The sequence below is a fragment of the Magallana gigas genome, chromosome 6, assembly GCF_963853765.1.
Source record: "Magallana gigas chromosome 6, xbMagGiga1.1, whole genome shotgun sequence".
In the NCBI taxonomy this organism is placed as follows: Eukaryota; Metazoa; Mollusca; class Bivalvia; order Ostreida; family Ostreidae; genus Magallana; species Magallana gigas.
The window spans coordinates 54,998,677-55,015,404 of NC_088858.1; the positions used below are offsets into that span (position 1 = coordinate 54,998,677).

A 16,728-nucleotide genomic window follows, 5' to 3' on the forward strand; every position below is an offset into this window, starting at 1 on the left:
AGATATGTGTGTGAATTCCAACAGATTGGGTATAATTTTAATTGACATGGAACATAAGAAAAAATGGATTTACATTTCAGCTTAGCTCTTTTCAGATTTATTTTGAATTTTTTTTTATTGATTTTGTTTTTTGGATTCTTTTATTTATTCTTTAGTTTATATATATATATATATATATATATATATATATATATATATATATATATATATATATATATATATATATATATATATATATATATATATATAGCAAAAAAGACATACTTTAAATCTTAAAAAGGACAACCAAATCACATGAGGATCGAATCAAAGGTCGCTGTTGGGCGAATCGTGACAGAGAATAGATTGAAAAATACATCATGATCAGAGTATCGGTCTAGACTCATCAGGTGAGAAGTAAAATGTTTGGATACCTGGCCGGTAGGGAAAGAGTGTTTTAAATATCAAAGTACCTGAGATTAAGAAAAAGTCTTGAAAAGTTTGTCGGATGATCTAAGTAAGTTGTGTGATTTATGTGATAATAAAAGAGAAAATCTTTTTGAAGTTTGAAATATTTAGGGTTGATTCAGATCCCTATGGTCTTTTGTTATCTTGTTTTCATAGTATGAGTACATTTTTTGTAATTTTAGATACTTTAGTTCTTTCCTTTCCTTTCATGTGTCTGTGAGTAAAGATGTGTCAGAAAAATGCAGCATAATAAGAAATATATGTGGGCCAAAGCTCTGATGGAGGAGAGATTGTCAGTCCTCATCATGAAGGGGGTACAATGTTAATACTCAAAGTCATGATATCATACACAAATTTTCTAATGGGGGGGGGGTAGTGTAAATGCACAAATTATGACATAGAGGGAGGGTGTCAAATACAATATAAGTCATGATATACTAGAGGCGGGTATGAGTGAGGTTACAAGACCCCCCCCCCCTTCTGACCCATTGCAGAGCAACCCAGAATAACTAAGTTCTCTTTTTTATATGCAGAGGTAGAGAGGGTAGTTTTAAAAATCTCTTTTGGTAGTTATATTTAGTTCTTTCTCTTAACATTTTATCTTGAGACAGTTTTTTAAAGATTTTTGATTAATATTGAACTAGACTTCCTGAGTTATTATGTAATATTGGGTTGGGAGGGGGTGGGTGGGTCGGTATGTTCTGTCAACAAGCACCTGTTAGGTAAATACACAAAAGCATGATTTGATAGAGGTAGTTAATATAAAGATTCATAATATCTAAGAGTGATAGATACACAGATAAAATTAAGCAATTTCATAATTTTTAAGGAAAAATACTAAAATTGTTTTGGTTATAGTTTCAAACATGATTGATAATATCCTAGAGATGGTTGAAATAAAAAGTCATAAATGAGAGTGATAAATACATGTACACAGACAACATTTTTCCATTTCATAAGACTTAAAGTTTTATTTTTATTTTTGTCAAATTCAGCTTAGAACATGATTTGTTGTACTAAGTTCCGAATCCCCGGAGTTAAATCATCATTCTAGTGATGATCTTGGAGACAGCAGCGAACATACAGGAAATCATCAGTTGTATGTCACGTTCTATGTGTCTGACATAAGAAATTCTGAAGATGCTGTTTCGCCGTGAGTCCATTTTGTTGATGATGAAATTCCTCAAAAGAAGTGCTGTTTGGAATGGGTAAGTGAGAGATATGGAATGTGGAATGATTTCATGAAAAAGTGTAAGCAATGCAATTAAGATTCTCGCACAAGGAATTAATTTGACTCTATGTTACTTTGTACATGTATTAATTGTTTAATTAAATTAATTTATTTAATTAATTAGACTCTTAGCATGTTATTAATGAAAGAAAATTTAGAGTAAAGTGCTTGGACAGCTATTTGAGATAAGATAAAATAATGCAGCTTTGGGAGAGAAAAATGGTGGTAACATACCTACCCCTTAAATACTTGTGGGTTTAAATTCAGTGGGACAATTCCGCTAAATAATAATTTATGTAGTAAATGAATCCAAAATCAATACTGCAGGTCTAAAATATAATGCCGAAAAAACAAAAAAGAATATTTTTTAAAGAAATTGTCTCTCTTTATGTATGGATCTTCGAACTACACGTGTAACTACATGTGTAAGACCTTAAGCAAGAAAATTAAAAATGGGTTGCAATGGGTAGCTCACCTGAGCATAAGGCACAAGTGATATTTCTGCAAAAAATTGTTACCATCAATGTTACTATTGACTTTTTAATGTGGTTTTCAGCTTGGTTGATGAATTTTCCTTTCAGTTTTTCTAGAACTACAGGGTTAATTTCAACCAAACTTGGCCTGCAGTATGATAAAGGACATGTATTTAAAATTTGTTAAATAAAGGACAAAGGACTTTTCTGTTAGGAAAATAAATTGCATGTTTAAAAAATGAAAGTATAGAGTCATTTGCAGTTTTTTTTTATACCATATTGACCATAGTGGGAAAAGGAACGGGGTCACATTCCTACAATTTGTCAAAAAGGCATGTTATTTAGAAAAGTACCAATATTTTACAAAAATCTCCTGACCCCTAGAGTTCAGTAAAGTGTCAACATTTTGTTACATTTTAATCTAGTAAATATGAAGTACATGTATTTTGATCAGCAGTATCTGTGAAATTGAGATAATTACATGTACATGTTCTTAGTCAGTTAATGTGACTGAAAGCATACCTAACAATATGCAAAATATGATAGCCAATTTTAAAAAAAAAAAGAAGTTAGAATTAAGAAGTACCGGTAGAAGTTAGTTATAAATTATATTTGTTTATTTAGCTGTTAAAATAATAGAAATGGATTTGTGAAGTTTATTTATTGTGGAATTTAAATTCATTGGTAGGGGGTGGGGTTTGTGGATTGCTTTAATCTTACAGGCTGGTGGGGACGTAATGTCATGTATTCTCTTATACCAACATAAGGAAATATGACTTTCCAACCCTAATTTATTAATTCGTGGAGGATGTTAATTTGTAAATTAGAGGTATGAATTCACAGTGAGGTGCTCAGATGAGCAATATGCACAGTGATGCGCTCAGGTAAGCAATGTGGTCCATGTTATGTCATGTTCTTTAAATGAATTTTAACAGCATAATGCACATCACTGCTTTGATTGACAGGATTCATTACCGGTTATTCTATGCCCTGTATCTGTTTGAGAATTCCTCTGTGGCCCATTATCGAGATCTTAAGGCAGTTAACAAGGGAGGTCAACAGAACATTACCAATTACAGGTATTACAAAACTAGTGACATCTAAGGTAATATCATATTAAAAAAAATGTTATACAGTAAAACATGCTTATAGTGAAGTTAGCAAACACGCTTATAATGAATTGACGCTTGTTGTGAAGGGATTTTCATTCCCCTTGTGATTAAAACATATTGTAAAGATAAGGGATAAAAGATTATGTTTAAAATGAAGCAAAATTGCCTGTCCCAGGAACTTTTTTTAAAGTATGTTTTACTGTATATAATTAAAGTGATGGTAATTTTCCAGTTTTATCAGTTTACAAAATTAAAATAGACAGCATGGTCTGTTATACAATCTTAATTGTAGTCATGTACAGCAGTGATTACAAATCAACACGGGTTCTTTTGTTTTGTAGTCGATCAGATACAGTAGTGAAATTAACTAATGAACAGCTACACATTGTTAACCACAATGTTCAGGCAAGGGAAGTAATCAAAATCATTGCTTTTGCAGGTGAGTTGTTAGTTCTTGCACTCTAATAAACTGTGAAGTGTGACACGGGGCAGGTACCTGCTTCTGACACCATATATTGTTAAACAAACATTGACCATGCGACGAGTAAACAGGTGGCTGGTTATGTAATTGTGAATACACTGAGGAAACTTGTTTGATGACAGAAACAATGGTCTAAGAGGCTTTATGTTTTAATACATGGAAATAAAATTAATAGTACCATTTTAACACAAGAGCTTGGACTTTGTCTAGTTGTGTCAAACAGAAATGTGACGTAGGCATGTCTACTTCATTACTGGCCAATCAGCCTTGGCTCTTTGAAATCAACAAGATTTGTCTGGCTTTTGAGCTAAGACTACGCAATCTATGCATATTTAACTCAAATCAATTTTACAAAATATATTTTGAATATATTTTATCAATGACTTTAATTTTAAATCTAATAGTACAATTGCTAAAAACTATATGCTAGTAAATATAAGTAATAAGTAATCATTTTTTGAACATTATGAGGTGATCAAATACAGCATGATCAAATCCATCCTTCAGGCTCCCCCCTCCCACTCTCCCCCCCTCCCCCCCTTACACACTCACTGTATTTGATCAACTCATACCACTCAAGAGAATCATTCTTTATTGCTTTAATAAGTACTTGTAAGTATTAATTTAAATATTGTGTATGTAGGAACCGGTAAAACTACGACCCTGGTACGCTACACCCAGATGAGACTTTTCATGAAGTTCCTGTTGGTTGTTTATAACAGGTAAAATATACAACATTCATACAGTCCTGATTTTATGTTATGTTACAATGTTTAAGACATTATCCACATTATAGGTGATGACATATTTACAGTCAGTGTATATTTCCGTTTGCGTTTGCATTGGGAATCTGCGATGTTCAATTTTCTACGAATAAACTATGCTTATTCATGCGCCATGAGCACAAATATGATGGTCTTCACAAGTAAATTCATTTTTGTAAGATTAAATGAAACTTTCAATCTTACTTAACCAATTCGATGTGTACTTTTGAAAAAACAGTCATTAATACATATCTACTCCTTAATTAAAAAAGATTTTTCTCCACACAGTGTCTGGCACTATATTTTTGTCGCAGAAGCTAACTAAATACCATGTTGATATGGCTGTTCCATGGTATTGCATGTTTCATATCCCTGACTAAGAGTGTAAATTGTGGCTTCATAGAGGTGTGTAAAAGTGTAAGTCTTGGATTCTTTCTGTGGTAGCAGTTTGTATTTTATGGAATGGTTCTTGTCTGAGTGACTGTTGGTATGAGTACAGGGCAGCCTGGAGGTTTCCTGCCATCTGTTGACAGATCCTCAGGATCTCCCAGGAGATGTCTCTGAATAGATTACCTATATACAGTCCCTGATCATGGTGAACTAGGACCTGTAGATCATCTAGAGCTGCTTGTGCTCTCATTGTGTCAACATGTCTAGAGCACAAAAACTCTAACATGTGTAACAGTACATTGGGAGGAATAAACAATGCAGGAGCTCTGTTTTGTGTACCAGAGTGTTGTTCTGGTAGCAGTTCACTGATATATGATATTTCATTTTCAAGTGTGATATTCTTTGCTACAGCCTGTCTCATCTTTGTAGACCAGGACTGCCCCCTACAGCCTCAGTATACCTCTCTCTGTCTACATGATACCTATACATCAGATATGGCTGTACTAACTTGACCTTTGTCATCTCTATAACAGATAAAGCTTCACTGTATCTGAGTGTCTTGTAATAATACATGGCAATGTACAACATGTCAGAAACAAACCCAAACTTGGCTGCTAATTTCAGCATATGCCTTGACAATTTGTCAGCAATATACACCTGTTTGTTAACACCTGTGTTTGTGTACATGTTGTTTAATATAAAAACAGTGCACTGAAGTATGATGGCTGTATATTTCTGTAAACTTACAACTTGATACTGTGTCAGGGGAGAATCTATCAACTGTTCTACTGTGTGTAGGTACTTCATACAGTGCTGTAGGTCTGATGTGTTTAGTCCATCACTAATATATATCTCACCAAATAATTCTACATCAAACTCAGCCTAAGAGATCAGAGTGTGTTCATCAGTACACACCGTGAGTTTGGGATTACAGAGGACATCAATGATAGAGGACCTGATGGAGGGACTGTGTAGCAGCAATGCTATACCCTTCTCATACAACCCATACAGTCGCCTGAATAAACTTGTTTCTGCTTGGCCATGAATTTTGCTTAAAAACATGTTGTTTTCTGGAATGAAAAAATTTGGACAGATCCCCTCATACACCCATTTAAGGAGAAGTTTGAAGCAGACCCAGAAACCGGCCAGGGGATTTTGTGGACACCAGTGAGGTAGTGTGTTTTGTTGAATGGCCCAAAAAACAGCTGTTTTCATGTGGTAGGAACACAGTAGTTTATCTTCATCTCTTAATCCATTGTTAATTATTTTCTTTAAGAACAATTTCAACAAACCATAAGTTAAGAACTGTGTATGATTCATTGAATACACAAGTTTGTACTCTGCCTGAGAGAAAGAAATTCTCCATTCAATTTCTTCATGGTTTCCTAGTTTGTGTCCTATTGCTACAAAGTGACATCCATTTCTGACGATGTCATTGACAACATGAGGTGGAGGCCATGAGTGGCATCTGTCTATCCATGAGGAGGCAGAGGGAGGCCAAACATCACTGACAAAACAATGAGCATCATCGTATTGTAGTGGTCCATTTGTTCCACTGCTACATGGTCCATGTACTGTATCATCAGGATTTATTATTATACGATTTATCTCTCTGAATTTAGAACTTGATATATAAAGTCCCCCATTCATTCTCATACATGATGACAACACTCTTTGTCCAGCATTCTCCAATGGTAACCAAAGTAATGTAAATCCTGCTGGACTCTCAGAACTGTCACAGAGAATCAGTATCTGTCTGTGTATGTTGTAATACTCAGACTGAGAGAACTCCCAGATCACTAGGTAGTTAGTGTGCCAGAACATAGTGTCTACGTCTGAATCACGTAATCTGAATCCTTCTCTCATACTTCCACTCCACATTGATCTCCTCACATCACGTTGATTCCCCAACAGCTCCCTGATATCCACTATATCTCTTCTGGAGGCCACCTGATGTGGGGTCCCTATCTTGCGACACATCCCCACATACACCGACACAGACAATTTCTGAACAGGAATTTCTCCTCTATTGAAAGAACATAAGAATTAATAGATGTATTTTTACCGAAATTGTATACATCAATGACCAAATGTAATTAGGAAATTATAAATTTTAAAATAAACTTACATTTGTGTTGCTCTGTCTGAATCCATAACTAAAGAGAAATATGTCTAATTTTAGCTATTAATGGGTAAACTCTTTGATAAAGAAGGTGAAAGAAATTTTGCTAAAACCAATGTGATTACATGATTCATATATATATAAGTATCATGACTCAAATAATCCTTATAGTGATGTTAATTTTGTGTATTGTGCACATATGTAAAAATATTTTCAATATAAATAATATGTAGCATTGTGTGCAAAGGGAATAACTCTTTTTATTACATATTTAAAAGATTTATTTATTCTTATATTGTATTTCAACTCTCAAGAATCATCATTTTATTACAAAACTGTTTTGTTTTTCAGATCTGTTTGTGATTTTGCTAAAACAAAGTTTCCAAAAAATGTAGAATGCCAGACCAGACATTCATTGGCCTTCAAGTCTGTCAACAATATATATATATATATATATATATATATATATATATATATATATATATATATATATATATATATATATATATATATATATATATATATATATATATAATTGAATTTGGTAAAGATTGATTAAAGTGTTACCTGACTTTTCTACTATCTACTAGTTAATGGCTAATGTACACAATTCTTGAAGTTCACTGATGCAGGAACTCTAAGTTAATGACATCAATTTCAGCCGTATCCGATTTACTGCTCAATCAGCCACAGGCAAAGATCCTAGTAGGGAACCCTCACCAACAACACCACTCCTTTAGGGGGCAGTCGATGCTTTCCAGCAGATCAGCGCGTCGTGTATCTTTAACTTGACACAGATAAGACATCCAGGTAACACTGAGAACTGTATTAGCTAATCAGTCTCTGAGGTTTTGTATTCAGTCAGTCGTCTTAAAGAAATATTTAAATGCATTAAAACACTTGTAAAAACTATTGAAGCAAACATATTTGATTAACATGTAATTACATCAGATTTCGTGATATAATATTATCTGTCAATACGCATGTAATTAGTTTTGAATATATCAAAACAAATTATGTTTTTAGTCATGATTATCTGTTTCTATTTTGTGATGGTTGTTTTCAGTTATTTTGGTTTAGTCCAGAGATAGCATAAGTGGCTGCTTGCTGTATCTAGGAATTGAACATGTGAAGGTGAGAAGACTGTAGTGGGTATTGAGAACTCTGGTAAGTAAGGGAAGCCAGGAATCACGGAAGTGGGAACACTGGTAAGGAATAAATTCTCTTGTAAGTAGGTAGGGAATGGGAAGTCTTGTTAGTAAGGGGAGCAAGGAATCTAGGAAATGGAAAGTATTGTAAGTATGGGAAGCCAGGTATCTAGGAAATTAAAACACTTGTAAGTAAGGGGAATAAGGAATTAATCTAGGATATGAAAACTTTTGTGAATATGGGGAACCAGGTATCTATGAAATATAAACTCTGGTAAGTAAGGGAAACCATGAATCTAGAACAACTCTGGTGGGAAATGGGATTTTTTTTATAAGTAAGGGGAGCCAGGTGTCTAAGTTTTGAAAAAAAAACTTGTATTATTTAGGGTAGTCAGAAGTATAGGAAATGGAGACTCCTGTGACGAAAGGGGACAAGGAATCTAGGAACACTTTGATAAGAATTACATCAAAATCAATATAATACTTAATATAATATAATATAATATTTTACTGGAAATGGACATTGATGGTAACCTAACAGCAAAACTTTATGATAAACGCGATGAATTCAATTATTCTATAGTCAACGTTCCTTACTTATGTAGCAATATACCTTCATCACCTGCATATGGTGTTTTTGTCTCTCAGTTTATTCGATATGCAAGGGCATGCTTTTCGTATGAACAGTTTCTGAGGCGAGGCAAGCCAATTGAAAAACAATTTGATAAGACAGGAATATCGACAGTCTAGTTTGAAGTAATGTTTTTTTAAGTTCTATGGTCGATACAACGACCTTGTCAGCAAATGCAGTCTTCCAATGGGTCACATGATGACTGACATTTTTCATACTAATTGTTATACCATAATTTATCACCTAATTGTCTACGGACTTTTCTGGTGTTTTTCCCCGATTTCGACAAAGAGCACACGGCGGGTGGGTCCGCAGAGAATGGTCACTCCTCCTAGGCACCTGATCCTACCTCTATCTTTTTGGAGGTCCTAGTTATGTTGCTTTTGAATTTAAATTTCGTTTTATGGATTTTTGAGATGGTTGAGGGTTTGTTATTGTCACATTTTTTCATAATAACAAAACTTGATACAACTAAGAAATAAAAAGCATTGTAGTTTTTTGAGAAGAAAGTTTATATTGTTTTTTAGGAAGCAGGTAAACTTGATCATCAAATTAATTGTATTTATTACTGTTATCCGGTTGGTGTATACAGAAACCAGTGGACAGATTGCTGTTTTGTATTGCAGTAACTTCGCCGTTTTCTCTGCAAATCACATTAGGGTGACCATTGTTTGGGTAAGAAACAACTCTTGATTAGGAACATGATTCTGAATATTTCTGGTATCTTATTTTAAGTAACGTCAGATGACGTTATAGAGCAACCTTTTTTTTTTATTAAAAATATTAATTTTTTACAATTTGTTATCAAGAGACATTAATATTTGGTTATTTTAAATATAAAAGATATCACTATATATTATCTACCTACAATACTCTACTTCCTTATGATAAGAAAAATTTCATCCTTTTGAGGAGATGGATATTCCCGAAACTTTACTACAGTGTAAAACATCTTAGATGAAAATGCTTACAATCTAGTTAATCACAAGAATTTGTTCAATTTAATTGATTTTATAGAATAACATATCATATGTTGTTTAAGCATCCCTCTGGGTCTCCTTCTCTCTCTCTCTCTCTCTCTCTCTCTCTCTCTCTCTCTCTCTCTCTCTCTCTCTCTCTCTCTTGTTAGCAAATATAGCCCTATATCTATAAAAGTAAATCACAAAATTTCAAGAGTTTATACCGTAAACCACATTATTTATTGGAAGTTGTTCCATATTACTTTGGATATTACTATTTTTTTTCCTTTAACCTAAGCATGAGTCACATTATATGTACAGTGGGTGAATATTCGTTGCTTGATCAGAAAATTAACACTCTCGTCAACACTTTCATAGCATTGATTTCTGCAACAAATTAACAAAAGAGACATCTTATTGTTAAAATAAATCAAAGAAACATAGATACAAGTGTTAAGATTAAAGCTATATTCTTACTGTTTACTTTGACCAGGGATAGTACTGATCTGTGCGGAGGAGTTCAATCTTCTGTATGTAGCAATGACACGAGCCAAAGTGGTCCCTCTCTATGGCTAAATCTGATGAAGTCAGCAAGTGTTATCCAAATACTTTTTAAATAAAATATTTCTCTCATTATGTGGAAACGTCTTGTTATGCAACATTTAAAACGTTTTAAAGAGTTTCATAACACTGTTCTATTTCCTTATTCGTTTTTAAATTGTTTTAAAGAGTTTCACAATAATATTCTATTTCCTTAATCGCTTTTACTCTATTTTTGTACTCTGTATCTTGTCAATGTAAGGAGAAATGCGGGATTCCAGTGTGGAGTTCTCAGACTGTAAATTTTAATTGTATTTGTTTGTATTTAAGTATTTCAGCTTCTTTAATGATATCTAAACCTTTAGAAGAAATCATCTATGATTATAGACTTAAAAGCTCGATATATGTTTATTATTGTAATACAAATACAATACAAAGATGTAAATTTTGGGTTATTTTTATCACATCTACCGGGCCCAAATCTATTTCAATATATCTGTTTAAACCTTTAAGGATTTTGTTTTTCGAATTATGCCGGAAAACTTCACATAGCCTCGCAATATCCGATATTTCGCTATTGAAATAATTATGTAATTTATATTTTGCTATTGAAATTATTATATAATTTTGATAATTATTTCAATATCGAAATATCGGATATTGTTAGGCTATGTGAAGATTCCGGCATAATTCGAAAACAAAATCCTTACAGAGATTTTACGGATATATTGAAATAGATGCTAAATTAACCTAAGATACGTAAATAAAAACACAATACAGGAAACAATAATAATATAAATTGTTAGATTATCTAATTTAGAATGTTAATTATTCTCTCAGCTACGTTCATGACTATATAGCCTTAAATAGTGTCATGTCCTAGCTGAAAACATATTGAGGTCTCTCGAACTTCCATGTAAAAGACCTTTAATATTGTTTATTTTTTTACTTATTTTTCCACTATTTTTAGGACAGCTTTTTATTTGGAAATATAATGAAACAATTTTCCTATACTCCCAGAACTAGCCCATTTGGGAAGAAAATGCTTAGCGATAGAAACTTTGGACTTTTACCAAAGTCTTTGTTCGAGTTAGAGGGTCCTCCAATCTTTTTATGCTAATGCAGAAAGGACCAGAGAACTCTTTTTAGCAGTCAATGTTCTTAAAAGTTTCAAAATTTAAATAAAAACACTAACAATTCTAAACATCGAACCTTTTCGGATGGAAGCGTGTCACTTGGCCAATCAAAATGAAATAAAGGCTAAAGGTCAAGGTCTTTTAAAAATATGTGAATTATTGATTTTCATATCTCTTTTGTTTAGGATAGTATATGAAAACTTTTTCATGAATGTAATAGGACCTAATAAGCCAATACAATTCAGCCCCTTTTTTAATATAGTTAGAGAGTTATTGCAATTATTGTAGAAAATGCTTATTATTGCTCCTCCTTTGAAAGTGAACTTTCTTTAGTCCACCTTATATGATCCTTCAATTTATTCACATCGAAAAGATCTCGTGTTCCCTTCATGCAGTTATTGTCTCTGAAAGTTTCTTAATTTAAAAAAAAAAGATAACTTTTGAGCTATTTATGGTAAAGGCATTAAACCACTTGAAAATGAAGAGTTGACCTAGACCAACCAAACAGCCATAAAGTTCATATGTTAAAGTAAATAAAAAAAGGAATTCTAAATCTTTAAACATTATTTTAAAGTAATGGAGGGCGAACATTTCATCAATTCTAATGAATTCATTTTGAAAACAAACGTTTTAAACATAAGAAATTATAAGGTGAAAAGTTTTAAAATATTAGAATAATGAATAAAAAGTAATTTGCAATAGATTTAAATAGATATTTCAAATACAATGTAAACAGAAGCTTACAAGGTATCCAGAACTATGATTTTACAAAAACATGAATATATTGAACAGGTAAAGGTACACCTAACTGTATCTTACATGAAGATAAAAGTCGTGGGGTTCTGGAATCGGCGGGGTTTTCGCTATTTATGGTGAGTTAGTAAATCATGCATATTAATGAATTCAGTCGCAAATTTCTATTGCTCAGCTTTAATATAGCAGTTAACAATAAACACGTGGTCAACATACACCCATAAACAAATTCCTCACGTGACTCATTTATGCATTCACTTATTCATACCTCACACATGCTCAAAAGACAATGCGCGTTAAATATAAAAATACAAAACAGAAAACTTTTAGATAACCACTGCGACACTTTTACAACATTCCCCAAAAATATGTTTGATAATCATACATGAATACGAGAATGTTGCTTAATGTAACATTTAGTTTATACATAGCAAAAAAGTCTTAAATTTTCGATTGATTTACCAATTAATGACAATTAATTAAGAGGCAACAAGAAACAAAAATACTTTAAAATAGACTCTCAAATAATGTCATTAACGTGTTAACAAAATTAGACAATACGAACATGATATAAAAAAAGGACTGATGCCAACTTTATCTTACTAACACTGTACACGAGTAAAGAAAAATGCACATGTAATATTAGGCAATGTTTTCAAGAACACACATATTTACATATTAACACACAGAAAGTGTTAATCATCCAAAAAGGTATTTTTTAAAAATAAAAACGATTATATGATTAATCCATATAAAACCATTCATGAAGTTTCTGTTTGTTATATAACTTGATCACTTAATTAAACAAAATAAGTAATTGTCTGTTCATTACAAGCTGAAATGGTGAAGATGTTTTAAGTATGTAATTGTAAATCCCTTATTCTTTGAATAGTAGCAGACTGAATATGATTTAGTGAATATTGTCTGAGTGACTGTTGGTATGAGTACAGAGCAGCCTGGAGGTTTCCTGCGATCTGGTGACAAATTCCGAGGATCTCCCAGGAGATGTCTCTTTTTACTACATCAATTACTCTATTTTTGTCATGATGGACTATGGCCTGTAGATCGTCTAGAGCTGATTGTGCTCTCCTTGTATCAACATGTTTATAACATAAAAACTCCAGCATGAAAAACATTACTACGGGTGGAATAAACAAAACAGTCCATTTTCTGTCTTGATTGGACTGTTGTTCTAGTATTAATTCATCAATATATACGATCTGATTACTTAGAATGATATACATCGCTGCAGTCTGTCTCATTTTCCGAGTAAATGACTGCCCCCCTACAGCATCACTGTACCCCTGTATATCTACATTCCCCCTAAACATCAGGTATGGCTGTGCATACTTGACCCTTGCCATCTCTAATACAGATAAAGCTTTTTTATATCTTAATGTCCTGTAATAGTACATGGCAATGTATAACAAATCAGAAATGGATCCAAACTTGGCTGCTAATTTAAGCATCTGACAGGACGATTTGTCAACAGTGTATAATTGTTTGTTGCCAATTGTGCCTCTGTACTTCTCATGTATATTAAAAGTTATACGCTGAAGAATGGTCGCTGTATGTTTTTGCAAACCAAGAACTTGATACTGTGTCAGGGGTGAACCAATCAATTTTTCTACTGTACGAATGACTGTTATACAGTCTTGTAGGTCGGATGTGTGTGCTGCATCACTGTGTTGTATCTCAATAAATAAATCTGCATCATACTCCGCCTCTGAGATCAGAGTGTGTTCATCAGTACACACCGTGAGTCTGGGATTACAGAGGACATCAATGATAGAGGACCTGATGGAGGGACTGTGTAGCAGCAATGCTATACCCTTGTCATACAACCCATACAAACGCATGAACAAGGTTGACTGTGATTGGCCATGGATATTGTTAAGAAACATATTGTTTTGTGGAATAAAAAAGTTTGGACAGATCCCTTCATAAACCCATTTAAGGATAAGCTTAAAACAGACCCAGAAACCAACCAGGAGATTTTGTGGACACCAGTGGAATAGGTTTTTTTGTTGAATGGCCCAAAAGATGGCAGTTTTCATGTGGTAGGAACACAGCAGATTTTCTTCCTCTCTTTGTCCGCTGTTAAGTATTTCCTTTAAGAACACTTTCAACAAACCGTAAGTTAAAAATTGTGTGTGATTCATTGAATGCACAAGTTTATATTCTGCCCGAGAGAAAGAAATTCTCCATTCGTTGTCTTCATGGTATCCTAGTTTGTGTCCTATTGCAACAAAGTGACATCCATTTCCGACAATTTCTGTGACAACATTAGGTGGGGGCCATGAGTGACACCTATTTATCCATGAGGAGGCTAAAGGAGGCCAATAATCACTAACAAAACAATGAGCTTCATCGTATTCTTTGAATCCCACTTTTCCACTACTACATGGACCATGTGTAGAAGAGTCAGGTGTAGAGAAAAGAAGTTGGTTTTCTCTATATTTAGAACTTGATATATAGAGCCTCCCATTCCTCCATACACAAGATGACAACACTTGCAGTCTGGATCTTTTCAATGGTAACCAAAGAAGGGTAAACCCTGCTGGACTCTCGGAACTGTCACAGAGAATCGGTGCCTCTTTTCGTGTGTTGTAAAACTGGGGGAAGTCCCAGAACACTCGGTGATCAGTTGGCCATAGCATAATGTCAATGTCTGAGTCGTTAAAACTGAACCCTTCTCTGTAACTTCCACTCCTCATTGATTTGAACGAACCTCTTTCATTTACTTTATTCATCCAGATCTCTCTGATGTTCGCTATTTCTCTTCGGTAAGCCGCCTGTTGTGGGGTCCCGATTTCTTTACACATTCCAACATAAACTGATTTAGACATTTTTTGGACAGCCATCGTACTGAAATCGAAAGAACACAAAATAGTTCTCCTTTTCAACTTTCTTGGTATCACAAATACTAATGACGTATGTAAATGTTGATCTGTACGAACAACTTACTTTATGTTGCTTTGCTGGATGAATGGACCTCAGAAAATGTGTTTTGTTTGCTCTCACATTTTTAAAAAACAGTCCTTAGGTGAATCTAAGTCTAGGTGTTTTAAATTATAACACAAAATTAATTATAGACGTCGGTAAAACCGTTCAAAAAGAAAGTAGTGAATCTGTTATATATTGTATTTGCTGTCATATAAATATGATTGTATGCTCAATTAATTTAAAGCTTTGTAATACATTTATTCTCGTTGCATCGATACACTGGTTTAAAAAAAATAATCACTATTGTCTATGTTAGGCAAAGAGGAATAACTCTTGTTATACAATGTACAACACAACCGATGAAATCGATATTTATAATTCATACAGAAAACTTGCATCTTCCGCGTAATTGTTATAATTCTAATGCTTTTAAATGTAATATTTATATTATCGAACACTTTATCATTTTAGAGGTACAGTTTTGCTTATAGGGAAAAATTCATTTCCCTCAATTTCTAGACAAAATGAATAACATGTTCATTGATATCATCAGTTATTGTTAAAGACACTCTTGTCGGTAACCACTGCTGGCTGGCAGTTTTAATAAATCCGATGGAACATAATTTGACGAAAGGATGAATTAAAGCATTGCTACCTATGTCATCTTGAATCAGTAATAGATAAATGCTATGCATAAAGAATGAATATTTATAGTTTTTGAATTCATAAATACACCATTTGTGATCCGTTCTTCCATTTTTTAGCACTGATCCGTTCTTCCATTTTTTTTTCATAGCATGTCATATAGAAAAATATGGAATACGGGTGTCCCTAATTGGATGATCTTAATCCCTCAATCTGATTTTATTTATTTTTCTCTTAAAGTCTTAAATTTGTTATTTCAGGTGTATGTGAAATGTTTTCCTCGTCTTCGACCATTTCAATTCATAGTTTTAAAAGTTATTTAAAAGGAAATAAAAACGTTAATCGTTAAGATTTAGTTTTCATGTTTGCAGGAAATTAGTTGTAGTATCTCGGAAATTAAATGTCGATTTCTGAAAACGTTGGCAATAAATGGAATTAATAATCATTTGTATGTACAATTTATTGAAACCCACATATTCCAGAGTTATATCCGAATCAATGCGTGTGTTTCGTCTCGGAAACAAATCGCGTTTGGTTACTTTTCAGAGCGTTTTGTTTTGTTTTATTTTATTTTTCACCTGTACAGATGCTGCCTACATTTAAGATCACCATTAATATTGGCTGCTGTCAGACCCTTTTAAGGTATAAATAAGTGTTTTTCAAAATTAAGTAAAATATAAGTATTTCACTTTATTTAAAAATAAAACGTGTATAATCATTCAGAAAAGAGTTTGCCTGATCGGGTCTGATAAGTTTTAATTCAAATTGGTCAGGACAATTTTACTAGAGTATTTATTCATAGAAAAGGTAATTTTATGAATGGGAATGGAGCCTAAAGGCCTTTCAAGAGACAATATACGGAAGTGCACAAAAAGAACATCATCGTTCATCTTACCTTATCAACAGGTAAAACAAAATGTTTTATTTTGTGTCTTGTAAACTTTGTACAG

General features: G+C 33.2%; 1 protein-coding gene and 1 long non-coding RNA gene across 2 annotated transcripts; one reads left to right on the forward strand and one right to left on the reverse strand.

The window, feature by feature from the left end:
* Positions 1 to 3,597: 3,597 nt before the first annotated feature.
* On the forward strand, positions 3,598 to 7,430 carry LOC117688760 (uncharacterized). Its single transcript, XR_010714469.1, has 3 exons — positions 3,598 to 3,702; positions 4,388 to 4,466; positions 7,372 to 7,430. It is a non-coding gene; the product is annotated as an uncharacterized lncRNA (long non-coding RNA).
* Positions 7,431 to 12,012: 4,582 nt separating this feature from the next.
* Positions 12,013 to 15,279, reverse strand: LOC105320896 (uncharacterized). Its single transcript, XM_011419029.4, has 2 exons — positions 15,155 to 15,279; positions 12,013 to 15,055 (listed from the first exon to the last, which is right to left on the reverse strand). The coding sequence occupies exon 2, from the start codon at positions 15,049 to 15,051 to the stop codon at positions 13,042 to 13,044; it is 2,010 nt and encodes a 669-aa protein (XP_011417331.2). The 5' UTR covers positions 15,052 to 15,055; positions 15,155 to 15,279; the 3' UTR covers positions 12,013 to 13,041.
* Positions 15,280 to 16,728: the final 1,449 nt, after the last annotated feature.

Excerpts from the sequence above, each read along its gene's own strand:
- LOC105320896 (XM_011419029.4), bottom strand. The coding sequence starts at position 15,051 with ATGGCTGTCCAAAAAATGTCTAAATCAGTTTATGTTGGAATGTGTAAA.